Source organism: Nuphar pumila, chromosome 6 (assembly GCF_984573655.1).
Source record: "Nuphar pumila chromosome 6, dmNupPumi1.hap1.1, whole genome shotgun sequence".
NCBI lineage: Eukaryota > Viridiplantae > Streptophyta > Magnoliopsida > Nymphaeales > Nymphaeaceae > Nuphar > Nuphar pumila.
This window is the reverse complement of record NC_143254.1, coordinates 117,575,268-117,590,573: the sequence shown is the minus strand read 5'-3', so window position 1 is coordinate 117,590,573 and position 15,306 is coordinate 117,575,268. Positions and strand designations below refer to the sequence as shown.

The following is a 15,306-nucleotide window of genomic DNA, read 5'->3' as shown; positions in this document are numbered from 1 at the left end:
GCCTTTTGATCAGCCAAAGGTTTTTTTAATCAAGCTCCTTGTCAACTTTTGACTTGGATTGGGATATGGTTTTGACATGACTCAAACTGAGTCAGCTAAGCAGTGCATGCAAAGGCTTGGCTAAGATTAGGGCTGGGAAACAAGCAGAGCTGCTCCTGGCTCGGTTCATGTGCTGTTCATAAAAAGCTCGTCCAAACTCATAAAATAGGCTAGACTCGACAAGCTGAAAATGAACAATAGGTATTCGGCTCTGCTCAACTCATGCAAGCTCGTTAGATAGTAAGAATGCATTTTCAATCAATTTTACAAGTATTTTTTTGTAATCTTGTTTCCTTCCAGCTCTAAAATAATATGTTTCTTCTATAAACAAGTCAGCTATAACTCAAGCTCATTATGAGCTCGAACTCGGCTTGGCTCTGCACAAGAATGAGCCAAGCTTGGCTTGTTCAGCTCATTTTACCAGACCTAGTTGAGATGGCTGAGAGAGATCACAATGGTAGCCATGGACAGGTCAGTATATGTCCACCCTAATCAACCACCCTTAAACAGAAACAGCATATCAATCACCAGTATGGCAGTTTCATTCAGAATTTGCACTATAACCAAAGGTCCAAGCCACAAATTCATCCAAAGTACTGTGATAGAGGCAAAATAAGAATGATGTTTCGTTTAATCAAAAAACTGCTGGATCACATCATTTCCACCTAGGCATTCCATGCTCTGTAATACTGATACAAGTTGATTTTCATCTCATAAGTATGGGAAAGAAAAGTGCAGAAGAATCAAATTGGTCCACCTCTGTAGCATGCATATAGATGGAAAAGCATTATATGTGAGAGGGTTATCTTAAAACTTGTCAGATAAGAGAGAGGTATATGACAACAATCAGACTATAGACCAGAGTTACCGGAAGCGCCTAGGTAAGTGGGGAAGCGCGCTTCCCCGAAGCGCACTTTGGAAGCACGAAACGTTGCGCTTCCAAAAAGCACGGGGAAGGGCCACTTTTTAATGGGAAGCGTGCTTCCCTTTAATGAGAAACACGCTTCCCTTTTATAGGAAGTGCGCTTTCCATCACGCTTATCCGCTTTTTAGATTTTTTTGTATTTTTTATTTTATTTTTTTTTTGCTTCCCCCTCGCTTCCTAGATCGCTTCCAGTTTGCTTCCTAGGTCGCTTCCGAGACGATTCCCAGCTCGCTTCTAAGTGGTCCCACGCTTCCCGCTTCCTAAAATTTTGAAAGTGCCTCGCTTCCCACTCTCGCTTCCCGCACAAAAATATCACTAATTCCAGACAATGTGATTGCACTGTTGATCATTTGCTGCACAAATGAAGCCTCATTATGAAAAAACATAGGAAAAAGAGAAGGATTACAGATCTAGAAAGATGACAAAAATTGGATAAAAACTGCAGTCTATACTCTGGCAATGTTGAAACAATACTTGGGAGGCCCAATGCCAGAAATGTCAAAATTGATTTTGTTCGATCACTCAAACTAAGATGAATCAGAAAGAACGAAACTCAGGTTGTTTAACTCGAGCTCATTATGAGGCATCTGTGGAGGCATTGCAGCCACTGCAAATTGAATCTCTAATCTGGTTGCTGTATATTTCTTCTTGTCACTGATAAGCAATTGGAACTGCATGGACTTTATGCTTTTCGGATTTATTTCACTGATTGCATTAATGTTTGTTATTTTTGTTCCGGAAACCAAGGTGCTGCCGATTGAAGAGGTGGAGAAGATGTTAGAACAGAGGTCTGTCAACTTGTCATGATGCATGCAAAGACCACAACAGTTCAGGAAGGATGAGTTTTGATGGATGTATTGTAACTGCTAGCATGCATATAAATTTGTTAGTAGCTAGAAGGATCTATAGTCGGTACCTGGTAGCAGTTTAAATTTTCTAATAAAGGAACAGTATGTTAGAGGAAAAAAGTAAGAAAATGAAAAGAGAGAACCTATGATGAGTCTTAACATGATTATATATCAAATGGATAAATGGTTATTCCAAGCCACAACACATTACCACAGAAACAAAATTGGCTGCCTGCAACCCATATGTGCAGAACAAGTTCTCCAATAGTGTAACTGAAAAATACTCCAATTAATCAATGGTAATCAAAAGTTCCATTACATCAGTTGAAATGGTCGTCAAGACAAACTAACCCAATAGCATTTAATATATACTACAACCACGTTTTCTTTATCATGGAAAGTGAAGCTTTAAGCCACTATTGAGTACAATTAGCGACACTGAAACCCAGATATAGTGAAAAAGAGTTGGAACTTCTAATGACAAAAAACTATGAAATCTAGGAAATAGAGAATTCCCTATGAAAATGAAAAAACACTTCATAGGCCCAAGCAATTATGACATCCATCAAGCTTCGGGTTAATTTAAAATTTTAAATGGGCAATAGCATTGCAATTTTAAATGAGGGATGACACATCAGCGAAAGAGAATGAAATGGAAATGCTTTCTTCCAAACAAGCAAGTTGCTATAGTTCATGGAACTGCTCTGGAACTCCAGAAATTTAGAAAATAATGAGAAAAAAGTACATTAAAATTGTCAAAGAAACCTTTTGTTTCAACCTGATTCCTAGTAATTTGAGAAAAGTTTCCCCACTTAAAAAAGTCAACAGTCAACAGATAATCTTTCACCCTCAACCAACAAGGGAGAAAACACGAAATAGATTTCAAGCAATATGTTCTGCTAAGGTCAAAATTTTGACGTGCTTCATCTTCCTAAGCTCGTGAGGTACAGGACCAAAAACTCGAGTTCCAATAGGCTCACCTTGTTTGTTGACAAGGACAACTGCATTGTCATCAAACTTTATCTCACTACCATCACAACGTCCACGCTGCATGGCTGCACGAACAACAACACAATAGACAACCTCTCCTTTTTTGACCTTGCCACGGGGTTGGGCCTCCTTTACAGAAGCAATTATGGTGTCACCAAGCCTTGCCCCTCTTTTGCTCTTCAGAGCCTGTATGCACATCACACGCTTTGCTCCGGAGTTATCCACAACCTTAAGTTTTGTTCTCATCTGTATGAATGTCCTTTGCTGCTGAAAAAGGCCACATGGAACACAATTTCTATGAGCTAACCCTGCTAAATACGCATCAACAAAAGAAAGATAGTCCAACTGGAGTTGCTTAGAATGTTAATGCATCCCAAGCTTAGCTGATTTGATATATTAATTGATTATTACTGTAAACAGATCAGAAAAAGAAATGAAAACAAATTACAAACCTGTGACCAAAAAGGACACCTTGCTGTGACATTGGAATATGCACTCGCTATTCCTGTGCAATTGCTAGCAACACCGCTCAACAATGAGCGACCAACTGCCAGAATGAACATGAATATATGCTGAATTATGACCAAAGGCATCAGCAAGTGATCTAGCATAAAATTTACTTGGGTGTTTCGGACATCAAATCATATAACACACACACACACACACACACACACACACACACACAGAACAAGGTTTAACAATTTAGTAGACATAAATCCAATACTATAGAAACAATATAGAAGGAACAATGAAAGGCAGATGCAAAGCTGCACGTTGAACAGAAAAGTGCAATCACAATCAGCATCATAAAACATTCATCTCTCAGTTCATGCAACCAGTCGTCCGTGCTCCTGTTCAAATTGTTCGTGCACATCCAAAGCCTCCTCCAGCTTGTGCACCAGAACGACAATGGCCACAACACAGATCGAGGTGGACCCATGGATCCTTATGAATGATGAGTTCCGGTCAGAGCATCACGCAGATCTAGATGGGAGATGTCCAAAGCGCGTACAAGCCTATGATATCAAGTTAGATCTACCAGAGTTCACGGGCCGACTTGATGTCGATGCCTTCTTGAAGTGGTGTGTAGCAGTGGGGTGACAGTAGAACTACCATCATGTACCTGAGCATCGTAGAGTGACGCTAGCTGTGTCTTGCCTGCATGATTTGGCACTAATTTGGTGGCCAGTTATGCTCCAAACTCAAGAGGAACAAGGATTGGGAGTCATTGAGACGTTATGTCACACAGACACTCCATTTTTGTCTATGTATCGTATCCCCTATATACTAGTCATATTAGAAACTTCATAAATAATGGTGGTATCCCCGTATCCATAGTTGTATCCATGTGACATGGGTGGGACATGGGACGCGATGAAACAAGTTATACATGATCAACTTGTTTGGCATAACTATCCTGAATTGGTCTACAAACGGTATCTTCAAAACTTCGGCTCTGTGTGTGGTCTATAGTCAAGCATACAGAAGATTTCCATCATCTGAGCATGTGGAGTGGGTTACATGTGACCGAAGAACAGCATATGTCCAGGTATATTTTGGGCCTTCTGACTTCGATTTCTGATGATTTTAGTTGTGTCACAGTTTTCTCAGGGGCTGACAACAATATTCCTTGAATGTGGAGGACAAGCTAAAGTCAAAGAGTAATTCACGAGAATTGTTGTCCTCTTGATTGAATGACGCTTTCCCAACATGGGAGCAAATTCAGACCATGACGATGATAAGGACGTGAAAATACCACAATGGGGTCGAAGATAAGGGACGCGGATCCAAGATTGAAATTTTGGCACATTGTTGGCTGTTGATTTTTAAACCTCTTTAAAAACATATTACTTGCATAATCACATTATTCAAAACAAGTTTCCTACTAAACAAACCATGTAGATCACATTTGTAACATTTGATCCACAAAAAATTAGAAACTTTTTAAGAAAAAAGTGATTTCTACTCATTAGTAGCCAACATTTACCCATATATAATTTCATTGTTCATTGTGGCATGACAATATAGGATGTGTATATCATTGCTATTAACATGTATCACTATGTTGCTATGCTGTTCCTTGGTCACTATAGCACCACCTACCCAAAAGTGAATGTCACATTGCTGAAGGTTCTTTTAAGTGGTAAGACCAAAGTTGCCAAAGCAGGAACTGAAAACGAGAAGCAGTTTACGAAATCAGAATTGGGAAGCAGCTGTTTCAAATCTTTTGAGAGGATTCAGAAGTAGAAAGCAAGAATCAGTATGGAGAATCATTTAAAAGGCGATATGTGGAATCATGTAAAATATTGATATATAGGAGGTAAAAAGAAAACTTTTAAGAAGTGAATATCACAGTCAAAACTAATCAATAAATTAGAAAATGACTACATCACCTGATTAACAGAACAAGAAAAAAAGATACATTCAAAGAAGTACAAAATATTCAAAAAAAAAACTCAATAAGCTCACTTTGGTCACTAAACATTTAAATAATAAAGAGTTTGTGCAGTAACTCAAGCGTACTATATCACAAAATTACAAATCTAAGAAACTTCAACTAAGTCTAACAACATGTTATGTATTATATGATACTTTTGAACAACAAATAAATATGCTAAGGGTAGAAGTGCTCTTTAGATCTATAACAGTAAAATGATATCCAATGTCAATTTTAAGTAAAAAGACATTGATTCTTTTCATCTAAAAAGACTTATGAAGCAATTACAAACTACATTCATATTATCTCAAAATTTGCAAAAAAAGATTAACATCCAAATAGTGTCATACTTATGTCAACGTCATCATTTTACAAAGAATTCTAACATCTAGATAGTGTCATGACATTTTTTTTAATTTATAACCCGAAGAAACCGCACCCATCACGAAGACCTGGTCGCGCTGGCTCAGACTGCCATACCTATGGTCGTTGTGCCAGCAGCATAAAACTCTGAGGCTAGGACCCCTGCCCCCAAGGCCTATGCTACACAGTGGCTTGCGTAGAGGGGCGATACCTATGAGAATCAAACGTTGACTGCCCATCAAGCAGCCAAGGCCCCACCCCCACTACGCCAACCCCCTTGTGGCAGATAGTGTCATGACTTGGAATTGTGATTCTATAAATGAATCGGGATTCCCAAAGAATGGGGTTTCTGTACGTAGTTTTCACCTATAAACTGTATGCTCTCTCTCTCTCTCTCTCTCTCTCTCTCTCTCTATATATATATATATATATATATATATATATATATATATATATATATATATATGTGTGTGTGTGTGTGTGTGTGTGTTATCCAACATTAAATTAGCATTTTAACATTTCTTGTCTTTTCTTTGAGAGTTATTGGATCCTTTGTATGCGATGTGTCTTGGTGCACTTATTCCTTGATTGGTGTATTTATGAATTCACTTTTGAAGAATTAAGCATGATTCTTGTTTGCTTATTAAAGATTGTAAAAATTGTCATGGACATATTGTTGGGCATATGATTGCACTGTATTCATTCTAAGATTTCATCTTTTTTATTAGATTTTTTATTTTAAGCTTTGTCTTTTCAAATCTGTTTCTTTTATGAACTCACCTATTCGGATAATGATTTCCGTGAGTATTTATTGTCTTCTTATGGCATTTGTTGTATTCATCACAAAATTTTATATGATGCATCAATTTTCTTGGCCTTATTATTTTTTATTTAGAGATGTTGAAGTGTTTGCACCTTATTTTATGTACTGATTGTAACTCTGTTTATCTGTGATGGCTTTCTATTTTTGAAACTATGGTATTTCGAAAGATTGTTAAAATTGATAATTTTGTTGATAACATTAGTATGTTTTTATTACAAGCTTTCTTACCTTTTGTGTTTTCTCCTATTATGCCTCTTGTCTAAATGTCATTATATGTAGACGAGATATTTATTCACCTTCGTGTGTAATTTTAGCTCATTGTTGGCATTATACTCTTGATCTAGTTGCTGATACACTTGATTTTTTAGTATCATTATATGTAGACAAGAAATGTTTATTCACATTGTGCGTGATTTTAACCCATTGTTGGCATTATACTCTTGATATAGTCGTTGATACACTTGATTTTTTAGTTTCATTACATGTAGACAAGAGATGTTTATTCACATTGTATGTGATTTTAGCCCATTGTTGGCATTATACTCTTGATATAGTCATTGATACACTAGATTTTTTAGTGTCATTATATGTAGACAAGAGATGTTTATTCATACCTTCATATGTGATTTTAGCCCTTCCATGACATTATGAACTTGTTCTAATCGTTGATACACTTGTTTTTAAGTGTCATTATATGTAGACAAGAGATGTTTATACACGCGTTCGTATGTATCTTTAGCCCTTTAGTGGCATGATGATTATGTGCTTGTTCTAGTCGTTGATACACTTGATGTTTGAGGTTTCGAGGCCCAGGAGGTGATTGTTTGTGGTGGTCAAACTAGTGTTTTAATTTGCAAAATTCATTCATTATGATGTATGAGATTTTTAAAATCGCTTTATAATTTTTCTAAACTCATTTGCTCTTTTATGAGAAATGGTCGTTGAAATATTTTCATGCATTTTGCATTGTATATGTCTTAGGTACATGAGTTATTCTATGATTAATTGCTTTGCATAATTTGCATAAATTTAATTAATGTGTTTCTAAGCATTTCATTAGTAAAATCTCTTGTGTTGTATTGTGTACACCCATAGCGGCTATTGAAAGGCATTTGGTTGCTCTTGAGATTATTCTCACTTTGTATTCCTTTTTGATAAATTGGTGCTTGTACACTCCTATTGTATTTGTGTGGATTGCTTGTTTTTAAGCATTTGCCCTTGAAAGTTTGTTTATTGTTATCACTTGCAATTGGTTCATAAGTGACTTTTTTAGTTGCATGACTGATATTGCTTCCAAAAATGTAATTGATCTTTGTGTATTTGACTTCTCTTAATTAAATGATGGAAATCATTTCTTATATCTCCCGTTGTGTAAAAATATTTGGGGATTTAAACTCTTTTGTGGGTTATTTTTTCACGGCATTAATGATTGTTTGAAAAATTCATGTGTTAATGTGATAAATATATGTGTGTAGTGAATAATGCATGTTTTCATGAATGTTTAAAATAATTAATGAGCTAGGAGCTTATCTTTGAGATATTTTTTGCATGCATTTCTCCTTTTAATAATATGCAATTATGTCCTCTTACAAATTAAGAACTTTTGATTATCTATTAAGTTGTGTTTGTCAATGACTATCATGTTTGAAGTTAATGACTCTTCAAAATCAATTTTTACTTTAAATTATTTTGAAAATGTTAAATTGAATTATTAAATATTTTCTACATATTATATGTTTGTGTGTTTGGCCATTCTCTCTCTATAATTAAGTATAGTTATTTCGTGTTAGATTGTTCTTGTTTGATCTTCTTGCAGGTTTCTTTTCAAGCATTGGTGATATTGAAGATCCTCTGTGTAATGGAGCATATGATTGAACACCCTTTAAAGAAGCACCAAATGGATGAACTTTATGAAGTCTACGAAGACATTTTATGTAATGGAGTTCTTCTTTGTAATTTCAAACTTATCTCTGTAAGTTTGAGGGAGGGTGTTAAGATGGATGTAATCTTATATGTGTATATATAATAATCAACTTGGGTTGACTAAAGTAAACTAAGGTTGACTATATAACCATTGAAGAGGGTCCAACGGTTATATTTCTAGTCGTTGGATCCTTTCCAATGGCTAGAAAGGTTCTCTCCTTCTCCTTTTCTCTCCCTCTTCCCTATAAATAGTGTGCATTGTAAAGTGAGTGAGTGATGGGTAGTTCTAGATATTTTTTAATGTTCTTGAATGTATTTTGTAGTGAGGTATTTATGTATTTATTTTTTATGTATTTTATTGTTCATTATGAATAAAACCATTTATTCACAAAACTTGTATTAGTTTGTATCCTGTTAGTATTCAAATGTATTTCGGTTTGGCATTTGAACTACGATTTAGAATGTCTTGGGTTTCGTGCCATTTCGTTACACGTTGACCTTGTGGCGGATGTTAGCAGTTCGAGTCTGCTTATCTCCATCATGTGATCATAGTTAAAAGTATATGATAGCACCAAATTGTATTTTTCTGATTCGGTAGTTCGATCTATGATTTAGCATTTATGGACGTTGATATGATCCTTCAATTTAGCAACACCTTAGGATGGCAAAGCCTTAACGTTAACGGCAAGGTTCAAACGAGGAAAGGCTTACGATGGATACCTAGGCACCCAGAGATGAGGAAGGACGTAGCAACTGACGAACTGCCTTGAGGAGTTGAAAATAAGCATAGATTAGGAGATTTACCGAATAGGTCAACCTTTCAAGTTTATGTTGAATCCATGGCCAGGCAAGAGACAACTTGGTGAACTTAAACGTCCTAGTATCCAGAGGAATAGAAAACAAAAGTGATTCCCATAGCAACGGCAAACAAAATGAGGGCAGCCTAAACCGTGAAAATGAGGTTGTGGGAGAGCAATACATGCATCGTACTGCTAGGCGAAGAGGTGGAGTAATGCACCCTAGATGGCGAGAGTCCAATGGGCAAAAGCATCATTGGCTTACGCTTTGACATGAGTAGCACATGGGGCACGTGGAATCCTGTGTGAATCAGCAAGGACCATCTTGCAAGGCTAAATACTACTAGGTGACCGATAGCGAAGTAGTACCATAAGGAAAAGGTGATAAGAACCCTCATTAAGAAATGAAATAGAACATAAAACCGTGAGCTAACAAGCAGTTGGAGGATAATTTGATCTCTAACTGCATGTCTATTGAAGAATGAGTGGGTGACTCATAGGAAATAGCTTGGTTAAGGGAACCCACTGAAGCCATAGCAAAAGCGAGTCTTCATAGAGCAATAGTCATTGCTTATGAACCCGAACCTAGGTGATCTATCCATTACCAGGATGAAGCTTGGGTGAAACTAAGTGCACGACTGAACCGATAGATGTTGAAGAATTAGCGGATGAGTTGTGGTTAGGGGTGAAATGTCACTCGATTCGCCAGTAAGGGAATCCTGATTCCCATGGTTGAGTTTTTATTTTCATTGAAATTATAATTCCCAAGTTCCTCATTATTTACGGTATGATTTTGTCTAGTGCAACCACAAGCCGTTCATTTTCTTTTGTTAATCTCAAATAAATGCACGGATTTACATAGTATATAGAATATAAATGCACATGACTTTTGACTTTAGTCGTATTGTTTTGATTGCAAAAATATGTTTCTTTTATTTTTTTGAATTACCATGTCTAGTTTGATATGTTTTCAATATGCATGTTAGACTGGTGTTCTCTCTCTTAATTGCAGATGTTTGTTTTTTGTTTCATAATATAACTACATCTGTTCAAAACTTCAAATTGCTGAATTTTTAATAGAGGATAAATGGATTTGGATTGAAAGAAGATCCAAACTCATATATTATATAAAATATAGCATTGGCTTTCGGTTTAGATTACAACCTAATTCAAATTCATATGTGATATTTTATAGAACATATGGGTTTGGGTTTGGGTTGGGTATAATCCAAACCCAACTCATACCTTTTTTATATAAAAAGAAAGGGGCACCTTTCGTTCTTAACAAAACAAGAAAAGGGTGGGAGCCCCCTCTCTCTCCATCGCGTTCTTCTCCTCCTCTTTTTTTTTCTTCTTCTTCCTCCAGCTCCTCTCCCTCTTCTTTCTCCTCTCCTTCTCCTTCCTCTTCTGCTGCTTCGGATCAGCCAAGGTCAAACTAAAAAAAAAAATTGTTTTTGGGTCAGGTAAGCCTTGGGTTCGACCCCCTTGTACAAAACATATCTGACATGCGGAGTGGCACCCACACCTGTACCATGCATGTTCACAGGGATGCGTGAGCCCATCTGGCATACCCATGTGACATAGCTACATATAGACTCTTGGATCCAACTTTTTGATATGTAAAAATTTCAGAAATTTCAGAACCATTGATTTTTAGATCCTTATAAAATCCTATCAACACATCAAAAAAGTTTGATCTGGGATTCTATTTATAGGTATTCCACCATGGAGATCACATCTGTATGGTTAAATTTGCCAAAACAAAACAGCTACAAATGATTTTTGAATGAGGACAGGTGAGTGAACCATTTAGTGTGAGGATCCCCTGTCTCATATATATATATTCACTTGTATCGTTAAAGGTAATTTCTCGGTGAGGGTATTTCTTGGAGAGATTTTCAAAAGTTGATAAATCTCGGGAGTTTAAAAAATTAAAAAAATATAAATAACAACAAAAAAACTAAGAAAATACTAAGTTGTGCATTGTTTTTCTTCTAAAAATATGAAGAAACATGTTTTAAAGGTTTTAAAATATAAAAGAAACAAAAAAATAGGAAATGCAAACTTAGAATTTAAAAAAGAAAGAGTTTTTCAAAAAAATATCATGATATTTTGAAAATGTCGCAAGATATTACCTATAATATTGGCTACCGTAAAATATTGGTATTTGTCACGATATTTTCAAAATATTGCCAATATCGGTGATATATATATATATATATATATATATATATATATATATATATATAATGGTCCTACCCCTTTTCCCGTGAGATCCCGTTGGGACCCTCCAAAAGTCATACTTTCAAAATCCCCTGTTTATCTTTGTTAACTCAATAGAGAACAAGTATTTGATTAAGATTTTTATGCTCAGATATGTTGTTTAAAGAGGCAAAAAAATAAAATCAATTGTTGATATTATACTAAAAATTTATGATAAAAAATTTACATTTTTACATCATCAAATCAATTTAAAAGAAAGCCTGTTTCTTAGTAAATAAGCAATGATAAACATAACTGATGGTTGAGATCAAGCAAAAAATATTTGAAAGTATGATTTTTAGAGGGTCCTAACCAGACCTAACGAGAAAAGGTGCAGGACTCTCTCTCTCTCTCTCTCTCTCTCTCTCTCTCTCTCTCTCTCTCTCTCTCTCTCTCTCTCTCTCTCTCTCTCTCTCTCTCTGTATATATATATATGAGCATTTGGCACCCTTGTGGATAACGGCATTTTCAAAATAGTAGGAACCAACCCTTGGATCATTTTTTTTTTGACATAAAAATATGATTTTATGAGGGTTGAAAACTCAAAGTCGTTGATTCTTCATCCCTTGTAAAATCATACATGTTGGAATAACATGACCCAAGCACCAATTTCTACAAGATGATTCCTTACCCATCAATGTATATATATATATGGTCATCGCTAAGTGTGGACACCATACAATGCAGAAGAGGAATGGATGATTTAGTTTTCAATATTATATGGTTTCTACTTAATCTGAACCCCCAAACATGTTTATCATTACTCATTTGCTAAAAAAATGCTTTGGATCAAACTATTTCAATGAGAAAACTTGAATTTCTATTCAAAATCTGGATGCAGTATAAACCATTGAGTTTTAGATCCCTTTACAAACATGTATAAACAACAAAAATCTCTAATTTAGTACATAGTTTCCACTAAATAAACTATAGATAGAGATCAGATTTTTTAAGGTCTTATTTGCAAAACATGAGATGAAAATTTGAAAACTAAAACTTTTGAAATATGTGACATAGACTATACATCTGTTATAAACCTCATTACACATAAAGCTCATCAAACTTTCAAGTTACAACTCCAACAGAGCATTAGCATGAGAAACTTTGCTTCTCCAACATAGAGTGGCAATTACATCATGAAAGTGTGAATCAAAATCTACCCACCACTGGCTAATGGAGTTTCTTCAAGAAGGTATAAAAGTGCCAAGGAAAGAATAATGTGATAGCTTCTACCTTTGAAATGCTTAGGTCCCTTATTTGAGAAATCAAGTGTCATAAAGAGGAAGAGGACTTTTTGAAGACTTTTCTAACATATACGCAAAAGAAAAAAAGAAACGCAACTCACAGGGTGACCTGTTACTGACAGGCTGGGACTCTTAGAACAACTCAACATCGACTAGAAAACAATTAGATCTTCATTTCTCTAGTTGATCTAAATAAACAAGTCATGACACCTGCAATACCGTGGATCTCCGTGTTTACCAAAGTCAAAAAAAAAGGCATGTTCATCCACAAACCAAAAAATAACACAGAATTAAATCCAGGAAATTCTGCCCCTTTCACAAAACCAACCTCAACAGTTACTTTTAAAAAGAGCCTTATACACAACAATCACAATTATGATAAAGTCATAACAGATCCATTGATTCCATTAGGTGCTCTAAACAACCAACAAGGATAGACCTAATCTCAATGAAATATGACAATAGAGGCAACAAAAGCAAAATCCAGACTTGTGGTTTCTACCCAGTCTGAATCTTATCCATGCAATAAAGTAGAACTCCCACAGGCAGCTAGAGTAGAAATATCATATGTCAGAACACAGCTCATCTATGGTTTGATGGTGATGATATTAACCATATTATTAACAAAAGAAAATATAACAACTGTTGCATACAAAAGATGGCATGGAGCTTAATTATGAAATAAAAACACATTAATTTCTTTGGACAGGAACCATTCAAGCTATCATAAAACCATGTAACTTTGTTAGCAATACAACAATGAACAGTACAACACAATATAAAAAGATTACAAAAAGGGCATATTAGAGGTGTTTCTCTTGTTTCCATTTTTCTGGAAAAATTATAATGGGAGCTTCATCTACATAGGGCACCAGTAGGTACTAGATACTTGCTATGGGAACGCTAATAAAAATATAGTTGAAACCTGAAAAAATGCAAAGGACATGAAAGGAGAACCAGATAAATGAAGTTGTGCCTTTAAAAATGAAAGCATTAGAACAAATCACCATATACCAGTTGACCACGCATATGAAAGACGGGAACTCATTTCTGTAGTGGAGGACCTAGAAAATAAGACACCAATTGTTTTCCCTGCCAAAAGAGAAGAAAAGATCTCAACAGGCATGAAAAATCAATAAATTATGAAATGATGGCAGAGAGAGATGCAAGTAATGAACCAGGAAGTAGAAGGAGAGATAACATGCCCCTCCTCTGCCTCGGTTTACAGGGAGACGGAGAGAGGGCATGAGTGAAAAAAAGAGGCGGCACCCGAGTGGTGCCGCCACCTCTGAAAGAAAAAGAACAGCGGGAGAGGTGGAGGAGGGTGTTATGCCCTCCCTCCGGCTGCAACAGAGAAGAAGCAGGGGTGGGGGAAACCACCGTGGGTGGTTTCCAGTCACCATCACAGAGCTAGAGAGAGAGAGTCGCGTACCTCAAGGAGGTGGCGGCAGATCCGGCGAAAGGGAGCCCGGCGTGAGGGGGAAGAAGACGAGGAGGGAGGAGGAAGAGGAGCGGTGTTTGCAGAGGGGGGTCGGGGGACTCGGATGTACGGGGGAGTGAGGTGGGAGGGTTGCGGGAGAGTCGAGGGGGTGAACGGGGGGGTTTCCTCTTTTCGTAAAGAGAAACCCCTGCGGGGGGGTTAAACAAGGGGGCGGGGGGTGGGGGTTTGGGGTCCAGGTTGGATCCGATACTAAAACTTTTTTTTGTTAGTGTTATATATATATATATAAATATATATATATATATATATATTAGAAAGATAAAAGGGAATGGTCGTCCAACCACTATTCTTCAACTTCGATATATATATATATATATATGAAAATGAAAAAACTACTCAATAAGAAACATTTATCACATTTTTAATATTTTCCAAATTTTGGATCATAAACACATGTTCAACATAAATGATTACGCCACTGATTTTTTGAACCTTATAAAACATATCTATGCATCGGAATGATTCTTATATAAACACGCACGTAGATAAGGTCAAAATTTCAAAAATTCGACAAATGTTGTTATTGAGTAGGTTTGGAAGGTTTTTTTTATTAAAAAGTGAGTAGCTACTATATCGTTAGTTATTGCCACAGATCTTCGTCATCATTTGTATTTAAAAAATGCAATAGCCCTATCCCGGGCTGAGCCTTCATAATGGAGCATGAGTAATGCATAGCTTTACTGAGTGAAAGATACATCGAGTGTAGGAATGTGACTTGATCGGTAACATGCAGTTATAGCATGACATGTGATAGGCAACTATATCGTTGTTAGTGCATCGTTGTGTGGCGGTACAGACGTTGAGTATTGTTTGATTAAGCAATGCCAGTAGATCAGAGGATGTTACCTTTGGAAATTTGGTTAAGGACCTCTCAGCTTGCAGGATTTCTCACGTGTAGCGATTGAACACATGGAGGTATGTGTGGGTTAGGGCTAATTCCTCAAAGAATTACCGTATATGATTCCAACCGAGTATGGTCACTCGGGGCTAAGCGAGAAAATGTTTAAGTGCTAACGAATGAGTCTGTGTGGTGTTCTTTGCTATGGTGCTTAATCATCAATTGATTTTCGGACTGGGGGCCACAAGGTTTTCTTCCTTCAGTAGTGAGGTTTAGTGTAGCATGCGTATGGAGTCGCAATACGCTCCATGATACA

At 36.4% G+C, this 15,306-nt stretch overlaps 1 protein-coding gene across 2 annotated transcripts; it reads right to left on the bottom strand.

Annotated features, from left to right (window-relative positions):
• Positions 1-2,451: 2,451 nt before the first annotated feature.
• Positions 2,452-14,220, bottom strand: LOC149835874 (Ribosomal protein L14p/L23e family protein). 2 transcript variants are annotated; one of them, XM_090010702.1, is made up of 4 exons: positions 14,084-14,220; positions 13,666-13,743; positions 3,255-3,349; positions 2,452-3,069 (listed from the first exon to the last, which is right to left on the bottom strand). In XM_090010702.1, the coding sequence occupies exons 2-4, from the start codon at positions 13,697-13,699 to the stop codon at positions 2,695-2,697; spliced, it is 504 nt and encodes a 167-aa protein (XP_089866828.1). In that variant the 5' UTR covers positions 13,700-13,743; positions 14,084-14,220; the 3' UTR covers positions 2,452-2,694. The 2 variants fall into 2 exon arrangements, with proteins under 2 accessions (XP_089866828.1, XP_089866829.1); XM_090010703.1 differs by having other exon boundaries at positions 2,452-3,066.
• Positions 14,221-15,306: the final 1,086 nt, after the last annotated feature.

Excerpts from the sequence above, each read along its gene's own strand:
- LOC149835874 (XM_090010702.1), bottom strand. The coding sequence starts at position 13,699 with ATGAGTTCCCGTCTTTCATATGCGTGGTCAACTG. Across the intron at positions 3,350-13,665 it reads TTCATATGCGTGGTCAACTG|TTGGTCGCTCATTGTTGAGC; the intron begins GTATATGGTGAT and ends TCATTCTGGCAG. Across the intron at positions 3,070-3,254 it reads GGTGTCCTTTTTGGTCACAG|CAGCAAAGGACATTCATACA; the intron begins GTTTGTAATTTG and ends GGCCTTTTTCAG.